This window comes from Denticeps clupeoides, chromosome 1 (genome assembly GCF_900700375.1).
Source record: "Denticeps clupeoides chromosome 1, fDenClu1.1, whole genome shotgun sequence".
Taxonomy (NCBI): domain Eukaryota; kingdom Metazoa; phylum Chordata; class Actinopteri; order Clupeiformes; family Denticipitidae; genus Denticeps; species Denticeps clupeoides.
In genome coordinates, this window is record NC_041707.1 from 23008425 (window position 1) to 23019244 (window position 10820).

General features: G+C 41.0%; 1 protein-coding gene across 1 annotated transcript; it reads right to left on the minus strand.

Moving 5' to 3' along the window:
* Nucleotides 1-4783: 4783 nt before the first annotated feature.
* Nucleotides 4784-10551, minus strand: cnpy3 (canopy FGF signaling regulator 3). Its single transcript, XM_028982756.1, has 6 exons — nt 10345-10551; nt 10069-10195; nt 9838-9934; nt 9456-9578; nt 8279-8396; nt 4784-7728 (listed from the first exon to the last, which is right to left on the minus strand). The coding sequence occupies exons 1-6, from the start codon at nt 10448-10450 to the stop codon at nt 7466-7468; spliced, it is 834 nt and encodes a 277-aa protein (XP_028838589.1). The 5' UTR covers nt 10451-10551; the 3' UTR covers nt 4784-7465.
* Between the last annotated feature and the right edge of the window lie 269 nt (nt 10552-10820).

Sequence of the window (10820 nt, forward strand, 5' to 3'; positions counted from 1 at the left end):
CAAATGCTAAAGTTCTGTAGGGTTTCTTTCAGGAGGGTCACCTTGCGTAAGGTGGCCTGTGGTTGCCTTTCTGCTACCACCAGTTTACTGTGATTGATGGCAGCAAGTGACGGGTGACAGCTTGCACGTTTGAGGACAATGTTAGGGGAACATCCTGCAGATCGTTGAGCTAGCAGCTTCATCATCAGAGATGTATGTATTTCCAGACCATTTGTGTCTGTTGTTTAACTTTAAACTTCCAGAGATAATTTGGTCTCTGTTGGGACCCTTTAACTTCAGAACACGATGATCCATTATTGAATGAATATTTGCACTTGGAAACAATCCCTCTTCACGACACAAGCCTGATCTTCTGTGAGCCACAGTGCAGGACTGTGGTGTATTTATAGAGCTCTGTAGACAAAGCCACGGGGAATGCATGAGAAGTACTGAGTGTCGGCTAAACTGGTTTCTTATGATTTACTCTAAATTAGAAAGCTTTTTCTGAGTGAAGATAAATGAAGCTTGGCAGATGGATGCTTTGGGGAGAACATCCACAAGTTTTAAAAATAAAAAATATATTTTTGAATACTTTTAACCCACAAACACAACAGGGGTCAGGCAAGTTGTGCTTCTCTGGGGCTATAACTAATGAATATTTTAGAAAACAAAATATGACCTGTTATTTTTTGTTTTCATGCAAAATGAGTGAAATTCATAAGAACTTCCACGTTATAAACAGGTTATAACTTTGTTACCTGCCTACAATTATTAACTGGTTACATGGATCTTAATTTAGATTTTTAATATCTTAACATTTTGCAGCTGAGGCCTATCTCTACAAAAGCATTGCCCAGCATGCCCTGCGCAATAGTGAGAATAGTTGGGGTGTGTACAGTACAGGCCAAAACACAGTTCACATCAATGAATGTGAACTTCAATGAGAAGGTGTGTCCAAACTTTTGGCCTGAACTGCATATTTATGATATATGTTGTAAGACGTGTACGTTTTGGTAAGTTGGTAATGTTTGTTCACTTACTGTCTTTAGTGTGGTTTAATAAAGCATCTGATCGCACAGACAAAATGGCCTCTGGCCTTTCCTCCTCTCCCTGACATTGAGTCTCCACATACAATTTTATATCTAGAATTGTTTAGAGAGTTATGATGGCAACACTTACTTACATCTGCAACACCAGGTAGCTTTTGTTTGTACGACTGGAAACACCATGAAATACCATCATGATGGTAAAAACTCCTGGCTTTGTACTGTTCTTGGGTTCCAAGTTATGGGGCAGCGCACCATTAATGGTATTTTGAGCATGACATGTAGATGTTTACTGTTTCTCATGAGTTGTATTAAAAGATGACACAGACACTGGAAAAGTTAAACTTCCCTTATTTTGGTCTGATTTTAAATCAGTCCAGCCTCTCATGAGAAATGTAGTCATTTCACGGGCCAAAGGATCTAAATAAAAACAGGGATGGCGGGGGAGGGCTTCTAAACAGAAAAGAAGATAAGAAAAACTTCAGTAAACACAACGCTGGCCAGATCCTGAATAAATTTGACATCATGCAAGGATTCCCAGGAACTGTTCAGATCTGGCAAAAAACAGAAGCGGTTGAGTAGAGTACATCTGTGATGCTGGAAGTGATGTAATTTCCTGCAGTAATACAGGCATCAGTAACATAGTGAAGCATTTTACTTTTTAATTGCCTTGTGTTCATTGCCTGAATCAAAAGCATGTACATCAACTACAAATCCCTCAACTGATCTAAATTATGTTGCTGACTAAAATCATTTTTTATGGGAATATATAGTCATTGTCACAATGCAGTCTTTTTCAAATGTACATGTACATTTATGGCATTTAGCAGACACCCTGATCCAGAGCGACCTACAGTCAGTAGTTACAGGGACAGTCCCCCTCAAGACTCTCAGGGTTAAGTGTCTTGCTCAGGGACACAATGTTAGTAAGTGGGGTTTGAACCTGGGACTAGTAGCACAGTAGTGGCAGTTCAGGAATCGAACCGGCAACCTTCTGATTATGGGGCTGCTTCCTTAACCGCTAGGCCACCACTGCCCCTAGGACAGAGGAGAGAAGCTACTTTGGACCAAAGTTAGAGAGCAGTTTGAGTTGGACCGCTACAGCCAGGTAGTACTGGACCCAACCAGGTTTGTTTTTCTTTATTGGAAAGACTAATTAAGGTTTAGTGCGCTCCACATGAGGATTAATATCCTAAAATGTGCTCGTAAAAACTCCTCAATAGTCCCTTTGCCTTTCAGGAGACTCAGCAACTCTTTGAAGTTCCCTTTCTTTTCTCTTGCCCTCTTTCCCTTTCCCCACTTCACTGTGTACATTCATTTAACAAAGCACTTTAGGAAACTGTGTAGTGGACTTTTTTTTCTTCCCACTCTCAGTCTCCCCCTCTCTTTCCCTGTCTTCCCTTTCTTCCCCCCTCCCTCCCTTCTCATTTGCTTTGAAGTTGAAGCAGGAGAGAGCGGCGGTTGTCAAGGGCTTCTGAAGGGGCTGAGGGGTAGGGCAAGGTTTTGTATTTTTTATGTAACCAAGAGCCCTCTGCTACTTGAGAAACAAAGCAGTACGCAGGGAGAGATCTGTATCAACATGCAGGAATCATTATCACTTCATTTCCCTCGTTTAACATTGGTTAACGTTAAGAAAGGAGGAAGGGCGAGGTTCAGCGCCTTTAATCATTCAGAGGAGATTATTCGAAATTAAATACTACCAGCCCCCCACCCCAAAATAAACTCTGCTCATCAACAGACCTTTAACTGCACAGAGCAGAAATGTCTGTGCATTCTGTAAAGGACTTCAACTCTGGCCTGCGTGGAAGTGGGACAATAGCGCAAGAGGGCGACGCAGGGGATCACTATTTTTGCGAGTGCTAGCCATGGCGGTGTGAACCGCGAGGACTGGTGACTCTAATCTCTCTCCCCAGCTGCTGAAACATGAAAAGGTCACCTGATAATAATGAGACGCCCAGGGGTGAGAGATGATTCCCAGCATGCTTTGCTCTTTTGTCATCCCTGCTAATTACCCAAGATGCCTTTGTCCTCATGCTGATGTCCAATGGCGATGTCAGCAAGGGTTCTGCTGCCCTGGAAAATTCTACTGGCTTCAGAGACACACACAGTAGATTAAAGAAACTGTTTTCATTTTGAAGCCGATCAAACTTTTTGTCTATTAGACTTTTCCGTCCTCAGGAACAGGGAGAAGCAAATGATTCCATTTGCAAACATCATGTGGAAGTTCAGCTCTGTATCGCTCTGCGTTACCTGACCAGCAAGCTAAACACTGGTCACTAGAGAGAAAGAGTTTAACGACCCAGGCACTTTCTTTCGTTCTGTCGCCACACTGTCCGTATTCTGCACACGGCGAGCAGCAGCCGAGATAATGCTAGTTGATGATTGCAATGTAAAAGATCAATATTTCAATTCTGGCCCTGCTTTTATTCACAGAGATTAGAGAACTATCAAATTCTCCATTTTCTCTCACTCGCTACAGAAATAAAATAAACCATCATCCATTTAATACGATAGAGACCCCGGCCGTGGCGTTTCATAGAAAGTGAATGAAAGAAAAGCTTCTTGTTTTTTTTTCATTCTAGTCCCGGTTGCAAGATGTTTGTTTTTCTGAATTATTCATTGCAATCTGTTTGTGCAAGTGAATAGCCACTGGCTCCAATATCACAGGGCAAATAATACAGATTGTACAAACAAAAAAAAAAAAGTTACTGGGGAAGTGGGGTGGGGGTTTAGCCACACTCCAAAGAAACTAGAGATGAGGGACAGGACAGACATCAGCTCTGTGAAGAGAGACCCATATTCTGTCCCCCATATGCATCCAAAGGAATGCAAGTGATACATATGTGACATTTACATTTATGTTAAAAATACAGCTGACAGCAAATAATTCCTTTTAATAAGCGTGGTGATTTTAGGATTGTCTTTGTCCTACAGTTTAGATACATTTGTACAAGAAAAAGAGACCATGCATTTACGGATGTTAATAGAATTGTGTTCATGTGTTAATAGTTTAAATTGATCCGGCAGATCTGGTTGAACAAGTAACTTCCTACATGAATGACAAATGAGCTTAATTAGGTCAGAGGCGCTGCTCCATCCTGACCCACATCTGACCTGTGATGTTGTGTCATGTGATCAAAAATGAGAAAGTCTGTTGTAATGTAAATCCTCCTACACTTCTTTTTGGTTGAGTAGCTTTGACTGGAACGTTTGACCAGGTTAGAGTATGTTTTTAAAGAGCAAATTAAACCAGTGTCCAGCATAATCAGCCAAAGCTGTTTAATGTGATTAAAATGGTGGACGAAATTTGACCAGCTTGCATTCACCCAGTGAAAATGATCTGCCAGCATTTATAATGTTGTTTCCAGCCAAAACACACTGAGCCTAAATCAGTCAAGGACTCGTACTTTTGCTACAATTTCTCTTAAAACAATGAATCAAAAGAAAAAAAAAAATCTGCTTCCAAATAATCTGCTTGCATGGGTTTCTGGTGGATGCAGCAATGATGCTGGTCATTTGGCTTCTTCTGAAGTCCAATTGAAACCTGGCCTCTGCTTCCACCTGCTGGAGCAGCACGCCTGTGCACCTGCTAGCAGGCCTCACATCTGTCAGTGAAACTGCAGCGCCTTCTCTCTGATCTTTATGACCTGCTACTCAAACGTGATGATACTGAGCAGCATTACGCACACTGGCTTCAGTACAAAGGACAGGAACAGCACACAGTGCCAGTAAACTCAATTAGGGGTCAGCAGAGGGGGTCTCTTGCAGCAGTATTTTATTGGAAGCTTCACTTCACATTTTGAACAGTGAACCAGCTTTCAATGCATTATTTTTTATTTATTAAACCAACAAATTCTGCCAGACATGTATTTTTTCCTCATAGCATATATCGCATTCTCTCTTAAACAGACTCACATTTTAAAATTTGACAGGACAAAGATTGTATTCAAACGTGTTTTGTGTGTGTGTGTGTGTGTGTGTGTGTATGTATAAACATACACACAAGAAGGCATACATCTGTACCTAAATAAAGAAATATACACAACACACACACACACACACACACACTCTCTCTCACATAGAAACCAGATGACATACATCTTACGGCAGAGAAAATTCGATATAAAATAACCAGTAAGAAAGATGCCAAACACACAAAAAAATAATAATAATAATAAAATAAAAAACATAAATTCACTTCAGCACTGACTTTTGATTTTCAGTCCACCCATTTAAGAAAATTAAGAATGTTATTGTACCTGATTGTACACCTTTAAAGATTTACTTGCAGTTGACGCAATTAATAAATATGTTCTGGAAAAATGTCAAATCCAATCCAGACAAAAGTTGCATTATTTAAGCACATTTATGTAAATTGTCAACACTAAAAGTCCCCTGTCATGAACATTTCATTAATTTAACATTAATATGAGTTCTCCTAGCCTGTCTATGGTCCTGCAGTGGCCTGCAGTGATAGGTGTAAAGCATGCTTTGGCCATTCTGCTTCACAGTTCAGAGAGCGGCAGTTCTGGAATTTGGCCTCTTATGTCATCATAAGGGGCTTTATTTTTTGCTAGAAACTGCCTACACGACTTCCTGTCTGCACCAAACATTGTGGTTGGTGAACAGTGTTGATGACGTAATTTCCACAAATGCCCCCTCAACTTCTATAGGCCCCTTTCCTCCTCATTTGCATTTAAAGCTACAGAAACTGAAATGGTGCATAATGGGGAAATTTAATTGTGGGACCGTCTAAAAGTGGCTGTAATTCGGCACCAAGACTGAATTTCAGAAAGAGACTACTAAGACCGATATAAAAGCAAAGACAATTAATGTCAGGGGACCTTTATAGGTTTCGTCGTCTGAAGCTTTAAATGCTTTTTAATTGAGACGTAGAGAGGGGGGGACAAGAAGGAGAGTGGCCAATAGAAGTGCGGGGGCATTCACAGAAATGACTCCACAAACACCATTGACCAACTATAATGTTTTCAGCAGAGAGGAAGTCGTGTTGGCTTTTCCAGAAGAATAACAGAATATTCTATAACAGTAGAATAACCAAAGCATATCACCATTTCTAGCCACTGTAGGACCATAGACAGGGTAGGGGAACTCATATTCATGTTAAATAATCTCATAACTTGAAATTTTCAAGTAAGTGGACCTTTAATGCACTTGATAGTTAGAAGGCGGGCATTACTTCATGGAAACCAATGACTGCTGCCCAAATGTTGTATGGAAATTAATGGCATGAGAAAGTCATATTATAATATATTGCTTCACATTTTGAAATAAACACCTTCAACAAAAGCAAGAAAATAAATACTTTTAAGATGAATGTCAGACTCCTGTTCTAAAATATAATAAACCATCAGTGCCTGTATCACACTAGAGGTATGAAATGATTTGAAACTGAACCATTCCCATAAACAAACACAATTAAAAATGTAACATTCCACACAAAAAAAAACTAAACAAAAAGGCAGCTTTAAGCAGAGAAGCGGAAATGCAGGAAGGAGAAAACACGGCTGTGGTTACAAACATGTTACAAAGACTGAGGCAGTTTGGTTAAGAGAAGGAATGCAGATAGGTTAGACAATCTCAATATATGACCAATAATGGCATATCTTGCAATCTGGAATGAGAAAACATTTGGAAAAGTTGTGCAATGCAGCAATTTACAGGCTTTTCAGATCAGATCATCTTTATTTTTATCACAGCATCAAATAAGTGTTTATTTTTCCCTTTCTGTGATTCAATTGATAAACTATTAAGATTTAACTTAAAAACAATGTTTGAATTAGTCTAAAACTGTTTCAAAATCTAAACATCATTAAGTGTGAAAAATGATTCAACTGGTCGTGAATCATGGTGAATTAAAACTATAGGGTTAGAACACTGAATCATTAGAATCAGTTTTGGCTTCTGGAAGGACACAAGATTAAAGTACGGATCAGCACTGGAAGGACTCAAAGAGAACTCTGGTTGTTGTGACTAACTGCACAGCGTATTCTTAACTGCCTCCATAGTTCCGCAGCCAGTGTGAATGTGCTGAAGAGATAAGAAGTCTGTAAATGGGCAGCAAGAGCTGCAGAGGCTGTGGTAACTAGGCAAAATAAAAACTCTTCAGCATCACAACTGCTGAGGGTGACTAGTAGATGGAGAATATGAGGTTTTTCCCTTTTCTGATTAATGATTTACCAAACACAAATAAAGAGAGTTAGACAGACAAAAGAAAAAGTCATAATGATATACTGACTCTTAGACCGAGAAGAGGAGAGGGAAAAAAAAAAATATGATATGAGGTTGTCATGAGCAATGCATGTCCATGCCCACTCAGCAGTTGGGCTCGGTGTTGTCTTCTGAAGAAAATAGTCAGGAAGTCGATTGTTCTTCTTCAGTTCATCTATTCTTTCTTCAGTTCCCTGGACACCCTCCAGCCCTCACAGCTCCGCCTTCTCGTGGTGAAGAGGCACTTTTTTCTGGACGTCGTCGCCTGATGACTCCTCCAATTTAACTCTGGGTCGTTCTTCTTCCACCACTTTACTCTTTTTCTTCTTCTTTAACTTCTTTTCTTTCTTCTTACCCGTTTGCCCATCTTCACTGTCCTTGTTCTTTCCCTTCTTCCCCTTTTTCTTTTTTTTCTTGTCCTCGGCGATAGCTGCTATGTCGCCCTTCTTGGCTGACCACTTTTCCTTCAGACAAGCTGCAGAGAAAACAGTGGATATCTTTAGATTTGCACTACAAACCAAGAACAGTGCACTTCACACCGGGCTTTCTAACAGTCCCATATCCAAACCTTGTTTCTAGAAAATACAATTTGGCCCATTTATAAAAATAGAAATGACCAGATTCATGTTTAACTGTCCTAAATTCTAGAAGGCCTATGACCTTCTTTGCCATTTCATAAATCGGAAACATACACACTGTAGGTAGTCTATAGTTAGAGCCTGGAGTCCATTCATTGGTACCCAGAACATCACGGGTTGTGAACTTGTGGGTTTAGGTAGCTCTCAACACCTCAGGTTTACTTTACAATTTGTTAATTGTGAAGTAATCTAAACAAAAAGCCTCCATACATCAAGCTCTTTACCCCTGCAATATCCCATTCAGATATGTGGTCATCATTTACACATTCAACAGTCATCTTATGTCCAGAAACTGACAATAAAAGGTTAGATACTGAACTCAAACTATATATGGCAACAGGGATACAGGGATTTGAGGCGCTGAACTAAAAGTATGAAGCGCTGTACCAGTGTCTTGGCCTTTAAGGACGTGTTTCTCACACAGGTACATAGTCAGATCCTCTTCCTGCGTTCCTTTGTACCAGTCTTCAATAACCTCTTCATACTGCTCCACCAAAACGTCGCACTAACAAGGGAAACACAACATGCAACAATTACAATACCATGCTATCATACTCAGGATGTTGCCTATAATAGGCAGATTTCATAAGTACGAGCAATTCACAATAATAGTATTGAATAATGGTGTGGTAGGGTGGTAGTAGCCTAGTGGGTAACACACTCGCCTATGAACCAGAAGACCCGGGTTCGAATCCCACTTACTACCATTGTGTCCCTGAGCAAGACACTTAACCCTGAGTTGCTCCAGGGGGACTGTCCCTGTAACTACTGATTGTAAGTCGCTCTGGATAAGGGCGTCTGATAAATGCTGTAAATGTAAATGTAAATGAATAAACATCAAATGTGAGGAACATTAAGTAGACTGTACGATGCATGTTACTCGTTGTAAGCTGCAAGAATAAAATGTCCCTGTGTTCAGTGCATCATTGTGCATCACTATAGGTTGGTTAGCCAATAACTTTGGTAGTAGCTGCAGTCACATCTCAACATTTTTTATTCCCCAAAATGGTATAAAAAGAAGGACTTCGGGTAAGTTCTCTCATGAAAGGCCTACTAAAGATCATGACATCTGTGCTTCACAGAATTTGTTCCTTTCTCTTTTAAAACACAGCTCACAAGCTGATAATAGGTACAGAGGACCAGGGTAGATGGGAGCAGGCAAGAAAGAATCCAGGAATAAGCCAACATTCAGCCAAATTTTACTCAATTTAATAACTGTTTCAGGCCGCGGCAGCAGCCAAAAGGCGAGGACTCACCACTCACATACACACACGGTGATTTAGCCACCAATCCACAGTGTGCATGTGTTTGGGGATGAAACACCAACACAGGGAGAGCATCTGAACTGCAACATGTGGTTGCTACACACCGCTGTCCAGACTTTCTTGGAGCTCTATATTTAGTGATGCTTGGAAGTCTATCTATGTGCAAGAATCCATCTGACTTATTAGCTCCATATTTTCTCCATACAAACACACAGAGGCTTATGTAAAAACCAGGGGCTGCATGAAATTCTGCAATATGAGACAAAACATATCAGGCACACACAAACACACACACACACCTGTTTCTTAAGGTCTGCAACCTCAGCGCTGGTCTCATTCCACAGCTCATACGGTATGTCCATCACCACCTTGACACCTTTATGAACCAGGTTGTGCAGAGTGGAGAAGGTCTCAGACATCCCCTAGTTGGGGGTATACATAATATGAGTGTCAAAATGGGAACTGAAACAGATCACTGTTTATGTATAACACAAAGTTGTCATGGCAGGAAGTGAAAAGCATAGATTTAAAAAAAGAAAATGAAAAGAGGAAGTAACAGGTACAGACTTTATCTACAGAGGCCAGATGAATTTAAATCTATGCCTTAATGGCACGTAACTGGCTGTCCTGTTCAGGTCTCAGACTGTCAGGTGACATTAGTCCCAGTCCCACCCCAATCACCTTGGCAAATCGGTTGCTGCCCTGCCTCTCCTTATGTAGACTGTACTCCATTAGTCTCTGACACACATTCTCCATCACCTCAATGAAGCGGATGTCGCTAGGGAGGGAGAGAAAAGGAAGGTTATTACATATTATCAGGACTAGACACCGCAGTGCTGTACGTACGCGGCCTAAGCCGTTCAAAAAGCTCCTGACCGGCTCTCCGTTCCGTCAAATGAATGGGGATCTTACGATTTCACGTATTTGATCGGCGGTGCTCCTTTGTCGTCGAGGAACCGGTAGTTGGTGTCGATCACCTCCTTCGTCTTCCCGGTCTCTTCAAACGCAGATTTCATCTCAATGCTGACGAATTTACACACTGCAAAAAGGCCACACGGAGGGTCGTGTTATTATATCTGGTAAATGTTCGCGTTTTTTTCTCTGGCGCTAACATCGACGACGAACCAGACGCTGCTTTATGAGACGCGGTCGTGACAGTTAGAGGGATAAAAAAGACCGCGGCGCTACCTTCACATTTGTTCGGCAGGTGCACCCATTCTTCGTCCTCGCCTTTCTTCGCTGCCCCACTAAAAGAGCTCATAGAAAAGAGGGCCAACAACATAAACGTGTCCATCTTAGCCCTTTTTTTAAAAAAAGAAATAAAAAAAGAAAACGGCTACGGACCGTGCAACAGAACCACAGACATGCCGCTAAGGACGCAGCTTATTTTGGTGAGCGTCTCTCACTTCCGCTTTAAAGAAGGCGTGGCCTCACAGCTGTCAGTGAAGGAGCCAATCATATACGCAAAAGTGGCACAAAGCGACGAATAGGAGAAGAACATGAGGGCGGGGCTTCCTAACCTACGGTTCACGTTCACTCGTTTGTGCTAAAATGTGACCATGTTTATACTGTTTTAGACTTTTTATACGAGGCGCTCAACTCACGATATTCTTTCCCACTGACTTTATATAAATTAAATTCAGGCAGATTTCAAGAAACCAATC

Excerpts from the sequence above, each read along its gene's own strand:
- cnpy3 (XM_028982756.1), bottom strand. The coding sequence starts at position 10,450 with ATGGACACGTTTATGTTGTTGGCCCTCTTTTCTATGAGCTCTTTTAGT. Across the intron at positions 9,579-9,837 it reads GCAGCAACCGATTTGCCAAG|GGGATGTCTGAGACCTTCTC; the intron begins GTGATTGGGGTG and ends ACCCCCAACTAG. Across the intron at positions 7,729-8,278 it reads CCTTAAAGGCCAAGACACTG|CTTGTCTGAAGGAAAAGTGG; the intron begins GTACAGCGCTTC and ends TTTTCTCTGCAG.